At 44.4% G+C, this 26,311-nt stretch overlaps 1 protein-coding gene across 1 annotated transcript in view; it reads right to left on the reverse strand.

Annotated features, from left to right (window-relative positions):
* The window catches only part of KLHL6 (kelch like family member 6), a 67,228-nt gene that overhangs the window by 23,495 nt on the left and 17,422 nt on the right, over positions 1 to 26,311 (reverse strand). The window contains exon 2 of the mRNA XM_056121977.1: positions 13,314 to 13,479. Coding sequence (XP_055977952.1) covers positions 13,314 to 13,479 — 166 coding nt within the window. The remainder of the gene's footprint in view (positions 1 to 13,313; positions 13,480 to 26,311) is intronic.

Genomic DNA, 26,311 nt, shown 5'->3' on the forward strand with positions numbered 1-26,311 from the left:
TGAGCCTCTGAATAAAGGCCAATTTAAGGGAGGTTAGAGTCCCCTTAGGAGAGGCAAAAGTGATAGACCTGGAGAAAAGTTTTGCCAAGGAACCATCCCTTTTCATAGATTATTGCTTGCAATTAGGAAATCATCTGAGGAGCTTCCAACTAGGTAGTTTTAGATAAGGAGATCTTATTGACCTCTGTAACACCATGTGGCCTGAGTATATTGGGGAAAGATAGCCAGTGAATGGCAGTTTGCATTACCAGATCATTTTGCAGTCAGATCTTTGCAGGTAACAAAAGAAATAGGAGAGTATCAAAGCAGAGGAGGCAGGAAAATGCGAGATCTTATGATTAACTGTTTGACATCAGAAACAAAGAAGCCTATCCCCATGTCTGATAGGAAGGTACTAGTTCCCTGCCTCAGAATTAGCCTTGGCGAAAATATGGTAACATCTTTGTCATAGTTTATTTTGCCGGCTTATATCAACAAAAGCGCTTTCTTGACCCATTTTTAACAAGTGGGAGACTGACTAGTTAGGCTGGGAAATGAGGAGCAGAGTTCCCAATCAGCCGCCCTGGGAGCTGTCCCTTCCTTTCTCAGTCCATCAGTTTCTCTCTGCCATTTTTTTGAAGGGTCAGATTGATCAATCAACTACAGATATGTGCACATGTACGTGTGGTGTTTTCGTCAGTTCACTGTCTGTCTGTCTGTGTCCGTCTGTCTGTGTTTGACTGTCTGTCTGTGTGTCTGTGTGGAACACTTGAGTGTTGGAACCAGGCTGAAATCAGAAGTAGAAATTTTAGAGAAGTTAGTGACATGCAACCCAGTGATTTAAGAAATGCAGTTGTTTTAGTAACCTGTTAGACAAGGATTAATCCTTATCAGAAGGTTGAGCCTACAGAGAAAGCAGAATTCTCAATCTAAATTTCTTGTTAGAAGAACATTGATGATTATATTATTAACAGTTGAAATCCTTTTTGAACTTAAGAATCTTGTACTGTCTAGAAGAGCTATGGAACTAGAGCCTGAAACTAAAGTGAAATAAGAGTTCAGAGAAAGCAAGAACTTGTCTTACAAGCCTCAGCTAACTTTTATGAAAAATTTGTAAGAGGCAGTTTCCCTTTTTCTCACAGAACCTAGCAGGTCTTAGATACGGAAATCTCAGGTGCTAGCCAGGCCTGATCTTTGGGTTGCAGATTCCCAGCTCTAGGCAGGCTAGTCTTTGGTACGAGAGTGGAGAGAGGATTGGAATAAACTGCAACTAAGATCAAGCAGCCTGGCCATAAGGTTTCCTTCCTTTTCCTGCCCATCTCCATCTACCTCCCTGGAGTGGGGGAAACTACAGAATGCTGGCGGTGGGAAAGATAGATTGTTGCCATCCTTTTTGTGCTCACACAACAATTCAAATATTTTCTTATGCTGATATCAAAGTTTGGTTAAAAAAAATCCAAAGGGCTTTTTCTGTGTCTGAAAGCATGTTTGTATTTCTGTGGAATTGTTAAAAAGTATCTGGTGTAGAAAGCTCATGATTTTAAATAATTAAGGTACAAGAACTATTGAAATTAAGCCAAAGAAGGTTTTATCATGTTTTATAAAAATTGATTGTTTATAGGTCTTATGCTGTTATGTTAATGTACATATTTGTATCTGCATTGGATTAGAATATTTGACCTAGAAAGAGTTAAAATAACTATGACACATTAAAACTGGTTTAAAAGTAATGGTTTAGTTTAATCATGAGTTTCTAGAGTTATAAAATTGGTTACAAAGTTTGTCCTACCAGTGCTCTATCTGATCTCTGAGACTCTTGGTAACTAAAATTTCTAGGGCTACTTAGTAATAAGTTGTATTGAATTAGTCTCAGATGTCAGCCTGACAATTTGAAGCCATAGCATTGCTTGTCTAGTGCTTGAAAGTGCATGCTATTATTTTGATAATTTTATTTTATGCCAAGGTTTGTCTCCAGGTATCAACCTAGCCCTGACCTGAGATGCTTTCTGTTTCATGGTAATATATGAGTGTTTTAATCTTTTTGTATTTGTGTTTTCCTCTAAATCAGAATTTTAAGATGTCTCCTGGTTAGTTTCTAATGTAAAGTGATCTTTTGCCCAGTGGATATACCTTGTAAAAGCTTTAATTGTGAGCATTTTTAAGCATTTTGAATATCTATGGAACTGATCTAATGCTTTTGAAATAGTACTGCAGAGTACAGTTTTGTCATGTTAAGTGAGATGGTTGGTAACTTGTGTCTAAATTTGGGAGATCACATTGTACATTGTATTACTATAGATGTATGCCATAAGTCAGGAAGATAATGGATGGAGATATCGTCAGTGGGAAGAAAGGAAAGGAATTCTGTTAAAGTGAAATTGATTTTTAAATGAATGAAAGTTACAGAATGTATGTAAAGGAATGTGTAGAAGGTTTGAGGTTGTTCTAAAGAAAAGGAACTGGTCAAACTGTTATAAGAAACGCTTTAAATCACATGCAGAACTCTTCTAGCACCTTTGTGGTAAGATCTATGGTAAAGATGATTGATGGATTATCTGGACTCCTGTTACAGTGCTCTTAAGATCATTGAATTTTTCAAAAGTTGCAGAAATCAAGGGTTTTGACATGGGATTAAAAACATGTTAAACGGTATGCTTTATCTCTACAGATTTTAGCTTCTCTGACTAGGACCCACAGCAAACAGGTGTATTACATCTCTGTGAGTAAAGTGAAATACTTGCTTTTCTCTTCTTTTGTACCTTCAGTATGTTTTTTTATGTTTCATGGCACTATGTTGGTTTGCATAAATCCAGATAAGTCTTTCCTCTCTGTAATAGGGTCTACCCCTCATGCAGACAGGAAAAACCAGCCATGGGACCCCAAAGCCCTCTTCCAGGGAAACAGTCAGGGGATCTGTCTAAATGACAGGAGCAGGGATTTAACAGGTACTGTTTCAAGAACCCTACAAACCTCAGGGCGACCCTAGAGGCAGGCTGGCTCGAGAAAAGACTGGAAACCATCACTGCTATGGAGAATGAGGAATCTAGGACTCTGCAATGACTAACTCAGTCTGGGCCTACTCTCAGCGTCAAGGAAAAACCTGGAAACCAGGATTTCTCCCAGCCCTGAAGAAGGGATGGGATGGATTCCTTTCTGCCAGGACATCTCTGTGGAAAACGAGGACCAAAGCCACAACCCAAGGGCTCGAGACATCGCGGGACATCTTCTGGCCAGGCCTGGGTAGCTCTGACGTGCCAGATAAGATTAATGAAGATTAATGCCACTATTGTTGTGTCTCCTGTCTTTAGCTGATCCCCAGGACTTCTCAGTAAATAATTGGGTATCCCAAATGGAGAGTTCTCTAATCTTACTGTGTTTATGCAAAAGAACAAGCCAGGTTTGTTAAACTATCTTGCAACGTTTTAAAATGAAGGTGGAGAGAAAACCATGTTTCTGTAACTTGCTTTTTGTAAGAATCAGATTCTAATTCTACAGAGGTGATTGAATAAATGTATTCTAATCTTGATCTAAAAGGTACCCCCTTTGGGGAAATTTAGATAAAACTTAGTTTACTGTCTGTAGGTAAAACAGCCTAATCTGTAAAGGGAACTCAGTTATACATGCTGTCATTAGTCTGATACGAGCATTGAAAGCCAGAGCTTTACTAGGGTGAAGCTCATCTCAAAGTGCAGAATTGCTTTCCCCCGGTCTGAATTGGCCAAAGTGTCGAGAAAGGCATCTAAACTGGTTAAATTAGAGTAGATTAATATCTAGTTCTAAAATACTGTGAATTTTCTTTCTATACTTTACTGCATCTCATTTTCTGTGAACAGTCATTTGGAGAGAACAAGAATATTATCAGCTCTTAATTTCTGTTGCATCATGGGATTAACAACTCCTGGACCAATGCAATGGAATATTATTAAAGGGTTATGTTTTAACACTAGTGAGAACCATCTTCCATGGGGAGGAACTGAACAGCAAGTAAGATAGAAGTAATTCAGAACTGTGCTTTCTGTGCCATTAATGAACCTAGTGGAAATCCTGAGCCTCCTTTCCTAACACCTGTTCAGCATCAAGGAACTTAGAGGTGAATTGGCAGCTTGACCTTATACAACTGATCAAATGTTCACATGTTCAAGGTATAAATATCTGTTGGTTCTCATTGATAGCTTCAGTATATGGGCAGAAGCTTTTCCAATCTGTACTGAGAAAGCCAGAGAATAGCTTGGTGTTTCTGTGACCATTAGAAAAATCTGAACACAGGAAGTTATATTATCAACCAAACCTGTTTGTAGAGTTAATCCTTTTCATTGTTTTAATGATAGAGATGGGTATGGCATTATGTTGCTTTGGTTTCTGTTGCTTTAACTCTTTTTAAGACCTCATCGAGAAATCTCTCACATCCCTGTTCGAGATAGTCTCCCAAAACCTGAGAGGACTCGACCTTCGACCTGTTGTTCCTCAAGAACAGAGGGCTTTGCTCTGATCTGGTGGAGGGATGCTGTTTCTACGCAGACCACACTGAGGTTGTCAGAGACTCTATAGCCAAGCTATGGGAAGGGCTTGAACGACGTCGGAGAAGCCTGGGAGAATTGGTTTGAGTCTTGAAGATCCTCCTAATTCGGGGCAACAATACCGGACTCTACCCACTGAGGGAAGCTACTCTTAACCACGGGTCCTTGAATTAGGCCCCGACCCCCCCACGATCTCTAGGATTAGAGATGCTCATGAAAAGAAGTGGGGAATGAAAGAATCCATATTAGGGCATCAAATTTTTGTGTACTTTAGCTAACTTGCAACATTGCTTTCTGTAAAACTGCTTGGCTGCTTTGCACCTGGGGGAGAGGGGACTTGGAAAGTGATTTACTGTCCCTGAAATGTATTGTCTCAGTAAAGCACCCTGCAGATTTGGGTAAAGGATAACTCAGGATGCGGGTGGTTGGGGGAAATTGCCCTTTCCTGGAATGTATTGTTTCACTAAAGCACCCTGCAGACTTGGGTAACTCAAGAGGATGGTCAAGGGAGATTCCAGCTATAACCTTGCTTGTGCTGACAATCGATGTACGTAAATGCTGATCTTTGAATCTATAGGCTAAGGAGTGAGGTACTTTTAAATGGATTGGTTAAGAAAGTATATGTTGTTACAAATCTATTGGCTATGAAATGCGCGGGCTTTGCTGTAAGGGCCAGTGAAGGCCTATATAAGATCCCCTTTGAAGAAGTTCGGGGCTCTCAGCCACTGCCCATTTTTGGGGTATGCTGCGGAGCCCCAGCATGCTGGTCTAAATAAACCCCGTTTTTACTCCTGCAGGAATTGTGTCTATCTGGTCTCTCCGCGCCTCCCAGGGCCAGGGAACTCCCGATCCCAACACTCCAGTTTCCCAAGACAGAATCATTTCCTCTCTCCCCTGTTCCTCTGGCAACTCACAGCTCCTATTGCAGAACTCTAAGTTAAAGTACTGTCTTTGTTCTGTATGATCGAGCATCTCAGGGCATGCTCTAGCTTATACTTGTGCTTTTATAACCAACTGTATCTAACACAAACTTTGGCAAAAGAAGGAGGGAAGGACTAAGCCAGACAGATAGTACAGTGTGTAGGGTGCTTGCCTTGCATGTGGCTAACCTGGATTTGATCTCTGGCACCCCATATGGTCCCCCAAGCCCTGCCAGGAGTAAAAAATCCTGATCACTGCTGGATATAGCAAAAAAGAAAAAAAAGGAAAGAAAGAAACAAAGAAACAAAGGAAGGAAGGAAGAAAAAGAACTTGTGTACACCCTTCTGTGCTAGATGTGTTCTTGTCTAATATTTATTTGATGAATACATTTATTTTCAGTGTGTATACTTAAATTAAATAATACCAAGGTAGGTATGAGTGGTGCTGTTTGTACAGAGGAATAAGTAGAGAATTAAAGAGTTAAGTTCTTTACCCAAAACCAGGGACTATAATAGGGGATAAGGGGTCCCCAACTCATTCCATAGAGCTTCATGCATGGTTGAGTCATCAAAACATCACGAGAATCTGAGCAAGCTTCTCAGGACAGGGATGAATGCAGATATCTTCAAGTGGTCTATGGTCCCCCAAAATATGTTTCAATGAACAATCTGAGTGTGAAGGATGGTGGGCATTCTGGATGGACCCTGACTTAAGCTGGCAAAGTGAGGATGGGCAAGACCATCATAGAAATAAGAAATAATTTTCTTATATAAACATATATAATTGTATATGTTTGCTTCTTCAGATTCAAGATTTTCTATTACCTTAAGGTCAGTTTTCTGTCTTAGGCTGTCCCCATGACATATGAACTTGTTTATTCAAGTTGGGCCCTGATCGATAATGGCAACAGACAGCCAAGTTCCTGTTTGGGGCGATGAGAGAAATGGGTTCCAGCCAGGCACCTGACTCTCACACAGGGTTTCTAAAAATATCAGCAGAGAAACCACTCAAGTTTTGGCTGCAGTTCCTGTGAGAAGTGTCTGTCTACCTCAGCAAACACGCCCCTCTCCCTGGTCCCTATCTCCACCGCCTGCAAGACCTCCATGTGCCTTTATGACCTCCAGACCCTGGGTCCTCAGGGATTCCCAAGTGAGATTCTTCACCTCCTAGTTTGCTTCAAATCCACTCCAGAATAACTCAAGTCCCATTCCAGTCCAAATCAACAATTCCATTGGCCATAGTTCCAAAATCGCCTTGGCATTTTCACAAAGGGCCTATATCAAGCCCCCACAAATGTGTCTGTGGTGTAGACATTGTTTATGCAATGAAAAAAAATTAAATGTATTTTAAAAGTTTTCAGAATTCACTGGAAGCGTTTGTTATAGTTTTCTTTTTATGCAGTTTGGACATGCACCTTGTTGAGACATCTCAGTCAGTGAACGATTGCACATATCTGGGTGGGCCCCGAGTTCCTAGAGCCAAGTCACATCCTAGCTCACACTGCCAGTACTACAGGAGCAAGAAAAAGTCATGGGAGACCCAGCTCCTCTCCCAAGGCACCCTCCTGAGTCTCTGTGCCAGCAATTTGGACAGGTACCGCTCAGGGGATGGTACAGACATCCACTATAGAAGCACAGTGTCCAGACATGTCCAGACAATGTCCATCTTACAACACACTTCTCAGAATGTATCCCCAGTGTTAATGTGGAAATAAGAAGTGAAGCTCTCCTGTGGTATCCAAGAAGAATCTTCGTGTCTAAAAATTGTAAAAATCACCCCAGGTTCTTATGCTGCCTCTTTTTCCTTCTCTTTCAGAGGATGCAGCCACTTCATACTCAGTGGGAATCAACCTCCCAGTACTGCCCCAACATAATGTTCTCTGCTCCCACCAAACTTTTAATTGGGTCCATTAGTTCCTGGAGAGTATCTGAGGTGGGCAGGAAAGGAGCAAGTAAAGCCTTGTGACAGGTCCACTCATGAAGTGGAGGTGAGTGCTGGGAACAGAAACAGCTCTAGAGATGGGGTCAGACCTCCAAAGCAGAATCAGGCAGCAGGAAATGGCATTGCTAAGGGATCTACAAGTCTGGTTAAGATTCAGGCCATGCGCAGTCCCTCTGTTTCTGGAAAGAGAGTGGGGTCCCTCTCAGGCTAGCAGCACACGTTCAAAGACACATGTGGGTCACTAAGACTCAAGTGGCATTTGGACAGCTAGGGTGTAGTGACTCAGCTCAGGACAAGGCAAAGGCCATGGAGGGAAAATTAGATAGACTGATAATATCTGGGTTATGAATGGTGGTCAGGATGGCGTGTGTGCGTGCATGCGTACGTGTGGATGTGTGTGTGTGAAGCCAAGATGTGTCTGCACCTTCCCCTCTGACCACCAAACCAAGTCCCTCTTGATGAGATTCTACCATTCTGCAAAATTCAGCTCAGTGCCACCTCCTTTAGAGCCAGACTTGTTTGAACACCACACTCTGCCTTGGGTCAACTTGGATTGCCCCCTGAGGTGAAAGATCATTGGGAAGCCTTGTTTGCTTTGTGTTTCTTTTATGAGGACCATACCTGGCAGTGCCGGGGCTATCAGGGAACCATCTGGGGAGCTAGTGAGGATGTGTGGTGCTGGAGTTAGTACTTTTAGAAAAAAGTACACAAAATGGTCTTAGGCTTACTATGTTTTTGTTTTTGCACAGAGAGTAAAGGAGATTTGGAAGAATCTTGAGTTGGAGGATAATTAGGACAGGGGAATCAGTGATAAGCAGTTTGCTCATTTCTGTCTCTGGCCCTCTGTCACCTCTTTCATTCAAACTACTCTGTTAAAGGTAACCAATTGGGAGAAAGTGGAAAAGAAGGGGGTAGGGGGAGATTAGAATCTTTATTCTAAAAATACTTTCAGTTATATTAGAGATGTAAGAATCAAGGTTGTAGGCATAACAAGACAAAATGAAATGATAAGTGTCTAAATACATAAATGAACAAGGAGAAAATATTTGTCAAAGTGCACATCAGGGCTGGGGAGATGACTCAAGAGACTGGAGCACATTTTTTTATATGTGAGAATCCTACATTTGATCCCCAAAACCATGGAGTTTCCAAATGCCAGTGGTATGATTTCTCTACCCCCCCAAAAAGTAAAAATGCACAAAAAAGACCAAAAAAAATCATTAAGGACATAATCAATGACTCTGACTATATGTTAATTTGACAATATTTTGCTTTTTTTGGCTACACCACACAAATAAAACTATAATTTAAAAGCACATATCAATGTATCCTATGATCAATGGGAAAGATTTGAAGTATTATTCCAAAAATTAGCCTTTATTATCTAAAGAGTTCCCACAGAGCTCAGATAGAGAAGGGAGCACCAAATAAAGGGCGTTGGGAGGATTCTCCCAGGATGGGAGAAGCATGCTGAAAGTAGACTATAGACCAAACATGATTATCACTCAATGCCTCTTTTGCAAACCACAGCACCCAAAAGGAGAGAGAGAACAAAAGGAAATGCCCTGCCACAGAGGCAGGGTGGGATGGGGGGGTTGCGGGGGGGTGGAAAGGATACTGGGATCCATGGTGGTGGAAAATGGGCACTGGTGGAGGGATGGGTATTTGATCATTGTATAATTGAAACCCAAGCAAAAAAAAATTGTAAGTCTACAACTGTACCTCATGGTGTCTCACTAATAAAAATTTAAAAAATAATAATAAAATAAAGAGTTCCCACAGTTCTCTTGAAAAATTGTGGAAAAAGAAAGGAGAACAAGAAACAGAAACACAAACTTGATCCTCAGTGAAACCAGGAGAATCAGTAACCCCAAACCACAGAATATGAAGGTGGGTGAGTTTGCTGAGAGAAGAGAGATCAAACTCCATGGTTTTGGGGGTCAAATGTAGGATTCTCGCATATAAAAAATATGCTCCAGCCCCTTGAGTCATCTCTCCAGCCCTGATGGCACCTTGACAAATATATTCTCCTTGATCATTTATGTATTTAGACACTTATCATTTCATTTTGTCTTTTGTCTTCATTTGATGACTAACTGGTCCCTCAGACCCCAGAGGCAAGAAGAGTTAAAGTCCTGAAGAACCGGGAAGGCCAACATAGATGGGGTCCGATAACAAGAAGTTAAGCCTCCTACTTCACCATCCCACCTCTTAGTCTAATGCTCCAGTCCACTCCCATAGAGAAGAGCTGTTCTCTGGAGAAGCCCCCCGGAGAGGATATGAACTCAGAGATCTCAGAAGCTGGAGAAGACACATGGAAGTTATCCTACAAGGATAAGGATTTAGGATTTGCACGCATCCCCACGTACTCATCCAGCTCAGAATACAGGCAACTGTCTTTTTTGCCCTCCTGGTTCTGTGCCCAGGATCACTTCTGCAAGTGCTTGGTGGACCATGTGTGATGCCAGGGGTCAAACCCTCATCAGTCACATACAAGTTGAGCACCTTGTCTGCTGAGCTATCTCTCCTGCCCTGCAGCCGTCTTATAAACAAGAGACCAAAAATCTTTTTATAGAGAAACTGAACAACCATAAGAAAAATGCAAGAGATTGCCATTTAAGGATGCCCAACGAAAAAGTACTTGTTGGTCATCTGACAGGTGAACCCTATAATCCAGGGCCAAAGAGGTCATTCCGGGGCTAAGGCACTTGTCTTGCATATGACAGACCCCAGTTCAGTACCTAGCATCACATATCGTCTTCTGAGCACAGAGCCAGGAGAAAGCCACAAAACAAAACAAAGCAAAAGAAAATCAAACAAAATACTCTCTAGTCTGTCAGCCTCTATTCTAAGCTTAAATACCAAGCTTAAACTAGCCATGAAAATTTCCACTGTAAATGTGAATATATAGTCAAGGATTAATTAATCAAGAGCGTTTTGAGGAAAACCCTCCACAGTGATTGAATGATGGCTCCCCAAATATATATCCAAGCTATAATTTTCAGGGCTGGAGCAATAGCACAGCGGTAGGGCTTTTGCCTTGCAAGCCGCCGGTCCAGCTGACCCAGGTTCGATTCCTCTGCCCCTCTCAGAGAGCCCGGCAAGCTACCGAGAATATTTCGCCCGCACAGCAAAGCCTGGCAAGCTACCCGTGACGTATTCGATACGCCAAACACAGTAACAACAAAGTCTCACAATGGAGACATTACTGGGCCTGCTCGAGCAAATTGATGAACAAGGGGAGGACAGTGACAGGACACAATTTTCAGGACACATGGATAATTTCTTATGAAAATTATACAAAGGAGCAAATATTACTCTATGTGGCACAAGTGTTGATCAAGTCAGGCTGTGGAGAGGAGGAACTTATCTGAATGCGCTCTAAATACAAGCTTACCTATCTTTGTAGAATACCAACACAGACAGGAAGACACAGAAGCACCACCCCCCCAAAAATGGAAAAGGCAAAAACGAAAATGAAAAAACAAAGAAATTATTTTTAAGAAGTCTCACAACTGAAAGATCAGAATCTCCAAAGGGAAAGAACCAACACAATAAATGAAAAAAGACTTTCAACCATTGTAAGTGCTGTTATTTGAATGGACCTGGTAGTGTGAAAGAAAATATTATGATATACTGAAAATATTATGATATACAGCACATTATGATATGCTGTATAGAAGACGCCTTAAACATTTGTGTGACAGGATCTTATTCTCATAAGTTATTAGTATAACAGTACGCATCAATGCCTTCAAAATATCCCAAAGTAGTTCTTTCAAACTAGTACTAATAATTAATGGTATGATTATGCTTGAAGAAAGATATTTCCATTTAAGGGAAGGCTCAAAGGGGCTGAAGCGATAGCACAGCGGGTATGGTGTTTGCCTTGCATGAGGCCAACCCGGGTCTGATTCCCAGCATCCCATATGGTCCCCTGAACACTGCCAGGAGTAATGCCTGAGTGCAAAGCCAGGAGTAACCTCTGAGCATCGCCGGGTGTGACTCCCCCCCCCAAAAAAAAAACGATAGAAGGCTCAGGAAAAAAATCCCCAATGCTGAACTTGATAGGTGCCCTCCATGGCATGGACATGCTGCTGTGGAGTGAGATGGCTGGAGGATCGGGTAGAGATGGAGATACTGAGCATGCAGTGGCTGACTCTCTCCCTCCACCTAGCAAGGCGTGATCCCTTCCAGCAACTGCGGCTAAGGCTGTAAGCAGGTAAAGACAGAGAAAGGATGAGGGGCTGCGTATATAGGTGGTATCTTGTTGGCCACATCGCCAGGTAAGCCAGGACCATCCTACTGGAAATCACTTGCTTGGTATCTTTCAAATGCCCCAAGGAAATGGTTCAGTACAGCCCTTAGCTGTGAACAGTCACTCAGGACTTAGAATTCACCATGGGCTCCTGGCTGAAATGGCTCCCTCTTTCCATTCTCCCTTCCCCAGCCCCTTCAGACTCTGCCACAACAAAGATAATTCTACAGCTCAGCTCTACAGTTCTTGGCCACAGAACCTTTATTCCCCTCCCTTCCAGACTTGGTTCTCTATTTCCTGGAAATGCTGACCAGCTGATGATCCAAGAGGCAGGATGACCTCACCTGAAGTCCTAAACCTCACAAATAAGAGATCATGCTTATTTTGAGTGTCTAGGAATGAGTTGGCTTGAAACTGGGGCCTGTTTGTCACAAATATCAACTCAGTGAGACAATCTGTGACAACCCAATAAAATCAAGTCCAGGATGGAATCTTAGACTTAAGTAAAGATGGCAACTCTGAATAGGATCATTGGTTAATCACGGATGCAACTGATCTAATCTCAGGGCCTAATTATTCTATAACATTGAATAAAATCAGATTGAAACAGTCACACACAAACAATAGAACTGAATTCTGAGCATTCTCCATCTGGTCTTTCATAATACCCCCTGTGAGAACTCTTTCATCACAAAGTATTATCTACTCCTGGGCCTGCCTTCCCCAGACATGGCCTAGGGGTCTGGGGAGATGCTCAAAGGCTGCAATTCTTGCTTTGCATGCAGTAGCCCCAGATTCATTCCCTGAGTTCAGATCCCTGAGCTCTGCTGGAAGTGACTCCAGTTAAGTACCCAGATCAGGAGAATCCCTTAAGCACCACTGGATGTGTTCCAAAAAGTTAAAAATACACATTGGTGGGGCTGGAGAGATAGTACAGTGGGTACGTTTGTCTTGCATGTCACCAACCCGGGTTTGGTTCCCGGCACTACCTATGTTCCCTGAGCACCACGAGGAGTGATCCCTGAGCACAGATTCAGGAGTAAACATTGAACACTGCTGCGTGTGGCCCCAAAACAACAATGATAATTTTTTTGTTTGGTTTTTGGGCCACATCCAACTATACTCAAAGATCACTCCTGGTTGGGGGTAGGAGGGGTGTGTGCCAGGGATCAAACCTGGGTAAGCTGCATGTAAGGCAAACACCCTACCCGCTGTACTATTGCTCCAGCCTCACAACAACAAAACTTTTTAAGAGACTACTCGATGCAATAGGAGGCATGTGACCTCTGGACTCAAAAACCTCAGAGCCCAAGGCACAGCCTTCGGATATGCACCTCACCCTCCTCCTCTTGATAAATGGAAGAAAGTACCCATCCACTCCACCCAAACCTGGACTAGAAGCTGCCTGTGTGTTTCACCAACTGCAGCCCCTGTTCAGTGAACAACTTGGAGTCAGCAACCGAATGTGTCAGTTCTGGGCCCGAAGCTGCTCTGGCTTCATCTTGTCCAGCAGTCAAGCCCTGCTCAGCCCTTTTCAGGAAATTTTCAAAGCAGTTGCTTGATTTTCAAGTAAACACGAGTCCAGCTCCCTGTGTGTGCCCCTGTTCCAGGAAGAAACCTGGGCACGAGGTCCCACGGGAATCAGCTCAGTGGCTGCTCCCTGGGCACAGAGAGCTGAAATCTCTTCACTCACACACCTGGAAGAGGTTAGCGGCTTCCAGGACCCGCTGCACATTCTGCTTGGTGATGAGCGCTTTGCTGGTATAGGTGTAGTCCAGCAGCAGGTGCATGGTCTCCGCATCCACCCCTCGGATGATGATCCTTTCCTCGTACTTTTCCTTTAAATCATTGCAGAACATCGCCCTGGAAGAGAGATGGGAGAATGTGAGTCCTCCCATGACCCTTGATACTACACACACACGTGTACACACACACACACACACTCACACACATACACACATACACACATACACACATATGCACACATAGACGCATATACACATGAACACACACATGCACACATACATGTATATACACTCACACATGCATACACATACATATACACATGCGCACCTACACATGCATGTACACATTCATGCACACATACACACACACACACACACACACACCTATCTTCTCCCTGGAACAGAAGGATAATTAAAGGTCCTTGGGGTGGGAACCTAATCCTAAGGATTGACATCCTGATCAGACGTAGAAAGACCAGAAGACGACCTGTACCCTATGAGCACACAGCAGCCACCAACTCCTGCCTGCAAGTCCAGAATCTCGGACTTCCAGGGGCTGAAATCATGAGGAAAGAAGGGACTGCTGTGGGAGTCAGCCAGCCTCTGCCGTTCTGTTAGAGCAAGCTCTAACTGACTGAGACAGTCTCCCTCCCTGAGCCCACTTGATATTCTCAGCAGAACCCAGAGGCACAGAGGACAACCTGCAAAGAGACCCACAAGGCACTGTTGGGGTGGGCAGAGCTGCTCCTGGAGAAGGAACTGGGATGCATGGAGATGGGGAGCCCGAGAGGCAAGTGGATGCGAGAGTGTGGACCTAGAGGGCACGTGATTTGGCTGGAGACCAGAGAATGGGAGACAGCGGAGAGGATCAGAAGAGAGCACAGTTTGGCCCCAAGAAAGTTCATTTTTTGGCTTTTGGTAAGTGTGTGTGTGTGTGTGTGTGTGTGTATGTGTGTGTGTGTGTAGGTGGGGGTGAGTACACACCCAGCAGTGCTCAGGGCTTATTCTTGGCTCTGTGTTCAGGGCTGACTCTTGAATCTGTGTGTAGGAATCGTTCCTGGCAGCATTTTGAGAACCTTATGTGGTACTGAGGATGGGACCTGGGCCAGTTGTGCCAGCGCATTGCCCGCCCTGCAGTCTCTCTGGCCAGAGACTTACGTTTTTACTCTGTGGCGGTGGGAGAGCATGGAAGGTTTATGAGCAGAGTCAGGGCTCGAAAGAACATTTGCTTTGGGCGTGTTTTCACTCAGATTTGCCCACACGTGAGCACACTGCACAGAACTGGGAGACTTGAGTGCGTCCCAAAGCCCCATCCCAGACAGGGTAAGTGTCAAGGCTGGTGTCAGTGAACTTCTCCACAGAGCTGTCCAGGGGCCTTCTGAGCTGCAGGCACATGGGCAGGTGGCTGAGAGAGCCACTGGGTTCCAGCCACAGCCCTGAAGAGGGAAGGTCTGGGGCAGAGACCAAGTGATCAAAGTGGGACTCTCATGCCAACCCAAAAGTGCTCACACCCCTAAATCCTAGTTCTCCATCCCTTTCCTTCACCTTCCATTTATATCCAGAAATAATGCATTATTTCTCCCTTCCCCTTCCTCCACAAAATAAAGCTCACGGTGGTTTTCTAGCAACAAATTTTTAAAAAGTCAAAAGACTTCCAGAGAGAGAAAGATTGAGGGGAACAAAACAAGATAAAAAGAAAATTCTTGGACTAGAGGAATAGTATAGCGGGTAGGGTGTTTGCCTGGCACATGGCCAACCCAGGTTCAATCCCCGGCATCCCGTATCATTCCCCTAAGCCCTTCAGGAGTGATTCCTGAGTGCAGTCCTAGGAGTTATCCCTGAGCACCCTGAGTAGGACCCAAAAACATACAAAAAAAAAAAGCTAATTCTTTGACAAACTGACTTTCGTATCATTCTTCCAAGTCAATGACAACTTCTTTCCTGTGACTTCCTCAGCCCTTCTCCATCCTTGTTTTAATCGACCACTAAACCTCTCTCCCTCTTTCCTCAACTGACCTTTATTTTTACAAGTCTCTGAAGGCATGAAAGAAAGAGCAAATGTGAATTCTGCAGAGTTAATCAATCCCAGCCTGGAACCCAAAAAGCAGTGATGTCATTAGAAGAGATGACTCATTTGCAAAGTGCTTTTCACACCCTGAATCCTCTTGACTGGAAAGGGACACAGCTGTCTGCAGGACCATGGCCCCGAGCGATGAGGAGGATCCACCTTGTTGGGCCCCTGCCCTGCCTAATCCGGAGAGATCCTTCCCTTGTGGCCCCCTTACAACCTTCTCTCCACTCTGCTTGGCCCAGCTGGACAAACTGGGCCCTAAGTATGGACACTCCCTAAGTATCCATTTGCCTCTAGAGCAGAGCTAGCCCAGAGAGATAGAATGAGAAACACATGTGTTGTTCTAAATTTTCTAGCAAGCACAATTTTTTTAAGAGTCAAAGTGAGAAGAGCTTGTGGGTAGTGCTAGAGCAGCTGGTTTGCACGTCAGAGGCCACGGGTTCAGTCCCCAGCCCAGCAGCAAGTCTGTGATCCCCAGATGTTGCAGCAACAACAACCAAGTGAAGGCACCAGGAGAAAAAAGTCCAAAGAAGATTGAATTGTAGGTGCTAGCAAGCTAGAACAGAGTTTAAGCTTTGTAATAGCACTGTACACGGCACTGCCTTGCACACAGCAGACTCTGGTTTGATCCCAGGCACCACATATTTTCTCCTCAAAACAGCCAAGAATGATCCCTGAGCACAGAGCCAGGAGTAAGCCCTCAGTGGACTCAGCACGCTCCCCGCAAATAAAAGGTAAACTCATAGTGTCCTTTATTTAACTCAGCTCTCTCACCTATGTCATGTCAACATACAATGCATAGTTTTTAATAAGGAATGAGATCATGGACATTCTTCTCTTATGCTGTCTTCCAAACCCCTCATTTCTATTTTGTACTTCAAGCCCAGCTCAATGTTTGATAGGCATGTGGGACTCTGGGTTACTCTCTTGGACAATACAGCTCTGAAGCAGCATCTCAAATCCAAAGTCACCCAGAGCTGAAATCACGTCCTGGGGTGCATGTCACCCACGTGACTGTTATGTTTGTGAGTATGTACTTTCGGGTTTGGTGGGTTTGGTTTTGGGGACACACCCAGCTGTGCTCAGGACTAACTACTGGCTCTGTACTCAATGATGACTCCTGGAAGTGGCTGAAGACCATAAGCAGTGCCGGGGATCAAGCTAAGGTGGACCCCAAGAAAGCCAAAATTCTTTCCTGCTTATAGAATCTCTCCAACTCCTACTATGTAGCCTGTGGAAAGCAGGACACTTACCAGGTGTCAATAGGCTGGTTGAAGCTTCATATCACTAAGGTGATTGGTCCCATGAGAGCCCCAATGGAAGACAGGGAAATTCTACTTCATCTGGAATGTGATCTCAGCCAGGGAAATGTCCCTTACATTGAATCCAAAGGATCATACCCGTTTCAATTAAAAAAAAAAATAGGAAAGGTCTTGCACTGCACTGCACTGTCCTCCCGTTGTTCATTGATTTGCTCAAGCAGGCCCAGTAACATCTCCATTGTAAGACTTGTTGTTACTGTGTTTGGCATATTGAATACGTCATGGGTAGCTTGCCAGACTTTGCCATGCGGGAGAGATACTCTTGGTAGCTTGCCAGGCTCTCCAAGAGGGGCGGAGGAATCAAACTCAGGTCGGCCAAGTCAGCCGTGTGCAAGGCAAATGCCCTACCCGCTGTGCTATAGTTCCAGAAAGACATCTTACTGTTTTATTTTAATGTTCAAAACTTTATTTAAACATCACGATTTACAAAGTTGTTGACAATATAGTTATTTCAGGTATTCAATGTAGTAACACCAATCTCACTACCAGCGTAAGCTTCCCTTCCCCAGGCCCCCCTCCCCCCCCAAGCCTGTCCCCTTAATAGGCACAAAATAATTGACCTTATATTGCTTGTTACAACATATATCTCATGATTAGGTTGTATTAAAGTCGTTGTCTGTGGTGTTAGGTGCTATGTTATTGTTTTTATTTATTGAGCTGTTTATATGCCAAAGGAAGTTAAGTGTATTGGGGGTATTGGGCCCCTTGGCAGGGCAGGGGCCTTTAGGACGTACTCAGCTCATCCTCTCTTGAGAAGGCCCCAGAGATCAGCCCAGAGACCAGGCCTAACCTGGCATGAGTCAGCTGCAGAGAGACAGTTTGCTGTTAATGAAGTTAGGCAGTGAGTGGCAAACTCAATGCACTTTCCAAGGGACTGTGTGTTTCCCATGAAACACAAGTGTCTGCGCCCCTGTGCTCCTTGGGACTCCTGTTCAGGGGATGCTCCTAGATACAGTTTTTCAACTCTCTCTTGGAATCAGTTGCCGACGAAGGTCATCCTGCCCTAGGTCAGCCCAGAGCTGAGTGGAATTACTGGGAATGATGATTCATCAGAGACAGACCCTTGAGAGCTGGGGTGGTGAGAACAGGGAAGAGGAGGGGACAGAGGAAGGGGCTGACTGAACAGGAAGTCATTTCAGCCCCTACAGGAGACCTTTGGGGAATGGACTCCATAGGGGTCCCCAGGTGGAGCCAGGGAGGGGAGGGAGCCCCAGAAGGTCAGGAAGGAGAGCAGCAGGTGCCTGCGTGTTCTCGTCTGGGCTCTGATGCTCTCTGAGATGTGGTTTTGAGTGAGTCAACCTCCGTTTCCTCTTCTGTAAAGTGGTCAGGTAGTAGCCTGCCCCTAGTAAGTTAAGCAAAGGTTCCTCATAGGTCAGGACTGGACTCCCACTGGGACAGTGGCTATCAGGGTTAGCTGTCTTCTAGTCTGAGCAGAGTTAGAGCTGGCACCGCACACAAACTGGGCTCAAGACTGTCACATGGTGCCTTGCACACAGTAGGTGCTCAATAAATGTTTACGAGAGAAAGGAGGTGTGTAAGGCTGTTCTGGGCTGGGGAGATAGTACAGATGGTTAAGGCACTGGCCTTGAATATGGCAGGTGCTGCTGTTTTCATCCCCAGCACTGTCTATGATTACTCGGGCACCACCAGAAGTGATTTCTGAGCACTGAGCCAGGAGTAAGCCCTGAGTACCGCTGGTTGTGGTTCAGCAACTCTCCCACCCTACCTTGACCTCCCAACAGACAACATCCTTCTCTCCAGGTCCCTTTTCACCTGCTCTCAGTCCCTCAGTCCCTTTCATCTCCTGAGATTTGTTCATCCACTTTCTGCCACTCTTAGCTCACAACAGATGTGCAGAACAAAAAAGAGGTTAAATTAAGATAACTCTATATATTTCACGAGTGCAAAAGTTAAGTTCTCCCTGGAACCCCTCAGCAGACCCATGGACACATTTCTGGCCAACTTGGGTCCTGGTGAAAGGTAGATAAGCCATGCAATGGGTTATCCCAGAATTTCCTCTGTAATAATGGAAACCTTACCTGTGTATGCATGTAACTTTGTGGAGCACACACTTCTTCGTGATTATTGCACCTATTTTATAGTCCATTGACTGAGGTAAGTATTAAATAAATTGCCCAGCACCATAGAGGTTGTCCCCCTAGAATGAGGATCTAGAAACCAGGCTTTGGAGCTGTGTTTTTTAACTTCTCCAGGTGCAAAACCCAAGAAAGTCAGCAGAAGTTTAAAGCCATCTATAGAAGATCAAGTCAGTGTGAGCAAGTCACGTTCTCTGTGAGACAGCTGAGTTAGTGGCTAACCACTAAATCCTTAGCTTATACAGTAGTGCAAGGTGGGTATAATAAAAAAAAAAAAGAAAGAAAGAAAAAAAGAAGACTTTCTAAGGCCAGGGAGATGGTTCACAGGGCCACAGCCCATGATCTGCATGTGGGACCCCCTTGCCAGATTTGGCTCCCAGAACCACATGGTCCTCTGAACACCCTTGGTAGTGACACCAAAGCAAAACCTTTCTTGACAATGAACGATTTGCCGGAGAGCCTGTAAAACAGAAGCAGATAGTAAGATCTCACATGACAGCAGGAATAGTCTCCTAGCTGGGCTGCACAATATTCTCTCAGGTGGTCAGTGTCCACCCCCAAATGGAACCTGGGCCACAATAGCTATAAAAACATTCACAGGCCCAGCAGTCTTCTGGGGTAAAGTCAGGACCCAGTCAAAACCATGCCTGCAGCTCACTGCCTGCACTCTTCACTCCATCCAGATTTTGCTTACACCTTGCTCCTCACAACGGCCCATGCTCCCTGACATCATCAGCTTCTTTATGTCCCTTCATATGTGATTTCAGACTTGAACTTACACTCTACCCACTTGCCAACTAGCTTAACAATAGCATCCCCTGCTAAGATGTGAACTAAGTGAGACTGGGTTGGTTCCAGGCTCTTCATGCTATCTTTGGAGGGTTGAAACAGAGCCGGGAACCTCATAGAGACTTGATAAATATTTGAGGAGAAAAATGAACAAGTGAGCAAATAAATGAATGAACATATGATCTTGCCCTCCCTTGCCCCTCCTATGGGTTTTCATTTTTTTGGACAATTTCCATATCTTCTGGAGTGATAGCACAGTGGGTAGGGCGTTTGCCTTGCACGTGGCCGAACTGGTCGGCCCAGGTTCGATTCCTCGACCCCTCTCAGAGAGCCAGGCAAGCTACCGAGAGTATGTCGCCTGCACGGCAAAGCTTGGCAAGCTACCCGTGACGTATTCAATATGCTAAACACAGTAACAACAAAGTCTCACAATGGAGACGTTACTGGGCCCGCTCGAGCAAATCGATGAACAACGGGAGGACAGTGCTACAGTGGTACAGATAATTCGTATCTTCAGGGACTGCCTCATGCACACTTCCTCTCTGAGAGACCTCCCACCCCATACTTCCACGATCAGAGCCTGGGCTTGAAGAGGACACATCCTCTATCGGGACATTCCTCTTGTCCCTGTGATGGTTTCTCCCTGTGTCCTGCAATCTTTCAGTGTCACCTACTCAGAACTTTCTACCAGAGGCTAAAGTCATAGTGCAGTATGTAGGGGGCTTCCCTTGCACACAACCAACCTGGATTTGATCCCTGGCATCCCATAGTCCCCGAGCCCCACCAAGAGTGATCACTGAGAGCAAAGCCAGGAGTATACCCTGAGCACCATGGGGTATGATCCCCAAAACAACACTCCCCCCCAAAAAATCTTAAACCAGAATTTTCTACCCAGCCCTATCTTCCGTGTCTCATCTCTCCCCAATGATGTACATCGGGGGAGATGCTCATTTCCCTGCCACTGTTTTCTCCCTCCTCAGTCCTATGAATCAATCCTCGTTCTCTCCTTCCTAGACCTCCTCCACTCCTTGACCAGCTGCACCTGTGCAGCTCCCTGCTCAGGTCTTCCTCTAAGTCTTTCCATCTGTACCAGAAACTAACTCCTCTGCATCAGTGAGAGTCGGTATTGGGATGGCCCTAACATAGTTGCATACTGCATTAACTTTTAGATTAAAAAGAAAAGATAGGGCTGGAGCAATAGTACAGGGTGTTGTCTTGCATAGCAATAGATAGGGTGTTTGTCTTGCATGCTGCCAACCCGGGTTTGATCCCTGGCATCCCATATGGTCTCCCTGAGCACTGCCAGGTATGTATAATTCCTAAGTGCAGAGCCAGGAGTAACCCCTGAGAATCACTGGGTGTGACCAAAAAAGCATTTATATACATATACATTTATATTTTTTCTACATATGTACATGTATGTGTATATACAGATACATACATATATGCATGAATATGTATGTATGTATGTGTGTATATGGATATATATGGGATGAGGATTTAGGGATGTAATTCAGTATTAGAGCACTTGCATGTATGAGACCTTTTCTATTTATCATTACTTGAAGTTGTATTGGACCAAGTAATAGGAAATAAATTTTTATATGTCTACCAAGGGGCCAGAGCGATAGCACAGTGGGTAGGGCATTTGTCTTGCATGTGGCCGACCTGGGTTCGATTCCTGATTCCTCTGCCCTTCTTGGAGAGCCCAGCAAGCTACTGAGAGTATCTCATCCTCACGGCAAAGCCTGGCAAGCTGCCCATGCTGTATTCAATATGCCAAAAACAGTAGCAAGAAGTCTCACAATGGAGACGTTACTGGTGCCCGCTCAAGCAAATCAATGAACAGTGGGAGGACAGTGCTATATCTACCAAGAGGGTAAGCTTCGGGGGATGGGAGAGAACCTAGGGACATTGGTGGTGGTATTAGTGTTGGGATATTGTATGCACGAAACTTTGTAAATCATGAAGTCTCAATAAACATTCCTAAAGTAAATTTAAGAAAACTTTTAAAGATTATAAGCAGTATGCAATTCATTTTTCAAACCCTTAATTAGTAAAAACAAATCTTAATGAATACATCAAGTGCTGCTCAGCGAATACTGTTACTAAGAACAGGTTATCAATGATCAATAATAAAAATGATTTATATACAATATTTACAGTTATGATTAATTTATGATTAATCTAATTCATGTCTCATTGATTTTAAAGCAAACACTTAAATTAACATTTAGTGTGGTCAGTCAAAGAGGCTGCCATGACAAAGAAAAGAAAGCCAGTAAGTAGAGGCCCAGTGACACTGTCTATGCACGGGCTCCAAATGCAATTGATAGCAGTGCCCCGGACTTGGTCATTATGTGAGCAAATAAATTCTTTTGGGGTGGGTGGGGGTTGAGGGAGATTCTTTTTTGTTTGTGTGTTTGTTTTTGGTTTTTTTGTTTGGAGGCCACACCTGGCAGTGTTCAGGGCTTAATCCTTGCTCTGATTTCAGGGATCACTGCTGGCCATACTTGGGGGACCATACATGGTACCAGAGATCAAACCCAGGTCAGCTACATGCAAGACAAATACCTTACCCGCTGCACTATTACTCAAAAAAAATATTTTTTAAATAAATTCTTCTTTTAAAATGCCTGAGGAGTTAGAGAACTTACACAGCAAGTAATGTGGTCGACCCCAGTTCAATCCCCGTTACCTCATATGGAATCTTAAGCACTGCCAGGAGTGACCCAACCCTAATACTCACTGGGTGTGGTCTGAACCTCACCCCTCTCCACCCCGCAAAAGCTTGAACCAGTCTGAGTCTAGTATCGACCATTTGTATAGTTTGTATAGTTCTAACTGACCCTGCGGAATATGAGAAGCACTGGATAGACCAAGATTAGAGAAAAGGGACCTAGCAAAAGAGTGGGTAAAGGGCTCCCAACACTCACAAACAAGTCTCCTCCGAGTCTGGGCTGTGTGCCTCTTTCCCAGCCTTGGGAGAGAGCTCCACCAGCAACAAGCACTTTCCAGCATGTGTCTCAGTTAACCACATCTTCGGACTCCAAACAAGTTTCTATGCGTATTCTATCAGAACTTTTTTTTTTTCTCATTGAAAATGTTATTGGTTTGTCATTGATTTCAAGCTCTATCTCACTTGTGTATTGGTATCATTTATGGATAAGGCTCCACACCTATGGCCTATGATCCCTCAACATTCCCTTTGTCAGATGACTTCTTTCTCCCCTCCTCATCTGGTAACCGTTGTTAGGATTGGCTACTTTGTGTGCTCTGGATATCCTATCCCACGTATGACCGTCCATGTTGTCTTTCACCTTCTGGCTTATTTCGCTTAATCACTCCAAGTTCCATCTAGTCCGCAAAGATGAGCTGAGTGGTACTCCAGTGAATCCTTAGACTCCAGCTTCTTTCAGGCACTCATCTGAAGATGGACATTTACATTGTTTTCTTCCCATCATTATATCTGTCACGGTGTGACTTATGTGACAAAATGCTATAATGAACACATAACTGTGTATCTTTTCAAATCTCTTTTTTCATATTATTTTAAGAATTGCTTAAGAGAGGTCTTGCTGGGTCATATGGTATTTGTATTGTTGGGGGGCTTTTAGGGGAATTTCTTTTTTTTTCTCTTTTGGGTCACACCAGGCGATGCACAGGGGTTACTCTTTGCTCTGCACTCAGGAGTTACTCCTGGCAGTGCTCAGAGGACTATATGGGATGCTGAGAATCGAACCCGGGTTGGCCTCGTGCAAGGCAAACGCCCTAACAGCTGTGCTATCTCTCCAGCCCCTAGGGGAATTTTTTTTAGGCGTTTTCATACTGCTTCCCCCCAGCCTCCCCCCCCCCCCCGCCCCAGGCTGCAGTGGTTTCCATTCCCACCAATACTGAACACACAGTCCCTTTCTCTGTGTGTCCTCCTTCTGTGCTAGTCTTTTCAATACAAGTTGCCCTCACAGGCATGAGGTGATCAGGTCATCTGGTTTTGATTTGCATATCATTTGCCTGATATTTTACAAAGGTCAGCCCTAACAGCACTGATTGAGGTCACTCTCAGTGATTCCCTGCTGGGAATACAAGGCCTGACAGTTCAGAACCCATGGATAAGAGGCAATGAAGGCCTCACCTACAGATCCTGGGGGTGACAAACTCGCCTGCTCTACCAAGATACTCTTCACACCCATACTTTCCTTCTAACTGCCTTGAGGGCAGGAGCAGAACTTAGAGATGCTACACGTGGACTTGAGCTCTCTCACTCCAATTGGATCAATAGTTAATGTATTTTCTCTACTTAATTCATAAGGATATGATGGACAAAGACTGGGATTTTGTTTGTATGCTATTGTTTGTTTCACGGTGCTAAGGATGGAATGCAAAGACTCAAACATACAAGGCATGTAGTCTGTGTCAAAGGAACCCAGGTGTGTGGGACCCGGGGTGTAGATCTCCAAGCCTGCTCGGATTGGGACTGGGGCCTCCTCCACCCAGATCCACCATCTTCCAGTATGTAGGCATTACACCCACCAACTGCTCCCGGTGCCATGTAATCCCATCAACAGCCAAGACCCAGAAACTATAAAACCCTGCTCCCGGAAGTGCACGGCCACAAATGTGGCCACATGACAACTTATTATCTAATTCTTACTCTGGAAAACCTGGCAGGCTACCAAAAGTATCTTGCCCACACAACGGAGTCTGGCAAACTCCTTATGGCATATTCAATATGCCAAAAAACAGTAACAATGATGGGTCTCATTCTCCTGACCCTGAAAGAGCCTCAAATGTGGCACTTTTTAAAATCTCAGGGCTAGGACAAAGGTGACGTTATTGGGGCCTGCTAGAGGCAATCAATGAATAACAGGATGACAGTGATACAGTGATACAGTCTGTGTCTGAGTCATACCGCTGGCCTCTGAAAAACAAAGAATGGATAATATTTCTCAATTACTATGTATTGACCCAAAGTTGACATTTAATATTTGTTGGACCCATGCATGAATGGATGGATAGTGGGTTGGTAGGTAGAAGGATGAAGATATAGGTTGACAGATGTAATGGTGGATGTAAGGAAGGATGATGGATAAGTGGGTAGAGGGATGGATTATGGATGAGGAGATGAAAGAATAGATGAATGAGAATGAATCCATCCATGCAATGCAGACCTATACTGGTCCCATAGGCCAAGCGAACTTGCCTGCTCTATCAAGATACTCTTCACACCCATACTTTCCTTCTAACTGCCTTGAGGATAAATCAGGATGAGTTCAAAGGACGAGGGACTGAAAGTGAAGTGTGTGTTTAGAGAATTGCGTGATCTAGTCATGCTCCAAATTGGAACCTAGGGCCCATGATATTTCTCCTAAACATCATCCCTGGGATTTTCCATAATCAGACTCAGCTATTCTTCACCTACATATGCCTTTGCACATCTTCTACCTCCTTACCAGACATGAAACTTGGCTTCCTCTGACAAAATGCCACTTCCCTCCACAGGCCTTTAGTCAAGGCCCACTCTGGTTCTCACTTCCCACTGGGTGGGAGTATGGTCGGCCCTGGCGCTTATCCACCACACATCCTGACCACATTCTTCTCTGCAGGTCCCTGCAAACCCTCTTTCCCCATTTTCCACCCCTGCCTTCCAGATTCTATGTCTCTTCATGTGATCTCCATGTATGATTCCAAGGTGATCAAGCCCTTCCTGCTTCTGATGACTTAGGAATCTGCCTCCTGGCAGGGTCTCAATCCAAACGCACAGGTATTCAGATGCCCAAGACCCCCCAGCCATAGGGTAGCAGTGATCATGTTTAAAATACATGTTCCAGACTTCCTTTCCCTCTGGAACTGAAGAGGAGAGAAATGAGTCTCAGAGCTGCCAACCGTTCATGGCAGACCTGCTAAGAAATCCCACTTGAGACCTGGTGCCCAAGCTGAGAACTCTTGTGTTTTTCGAGTTAGGATGGATAGCCTGCCTCCAACTCCTGTACTTCCGTATGCCCTGGCAGTCACGCCCACCTCCCACGGATACCGAAGTCTCTGGACTGCGTGGCCACATAAGGAGTCAGTAATACCCCTACTTCCTCAAAACTGAAATTCCAGTAGGAGTACCCCAAATGATAAGGGAAAGTAACATGGAAGACAACTAAACTCAATAGACAAAAACAATAATACAGATGGCTCAACTAGGAACAAGTAGCTTAATAACTGCTCAGACAAGAACTTAATCCTGTGATCAGGTATAACCATTTTCACAAAAATTACTTTTTATACTTACTGATTTTAATATTGAGACTTTGTTATCTGATCAATCTTAACTCTAGAATTGCATCAACAGTTGTGGCTTTTTTTCTACATTAAAATAAAATTTAAAACAAAAAATAAAGAAATAGCACCTGAGAGAGAAACCAAGTGAGGGGAGAGAGCGAGCACCCTATCTTCAAAGCTCTGGTTTCTCGTGGCCCACCCCAACCTCCCCCAACACTCCCCCCCCTCAATACTTCCAAGCCCTTCCTATGATTTGATTTTCTGTGGCTGAATACCTTCCTCTTTTGCTGAAGCAGATTTGGCTTGAGTTCCAATCCTTTGCAACCATATGAAGGCTGACTAATATAGAAACATTGAGCAATGCAATGGATCGTTCTGCAAGAAACAGCTCTTCTCAGGGACAGT

The sequence above is a fragment of the Sorex fumeus genome, unplaced genomic scaffold, assembly GCF_029834395.1.
Source record: "Sorex fumeus unplaced genomic scaffold, SorFum_2.1 ptg000044l, whole genome shotgun sequence".
In the NCBI taxonomy this organism is placed as follows: Eukaryota; Metazoa; Chordata; class Mammalia; order Eulipotyphla; family Soricidae; genus Sorex; species Sorex fumeus.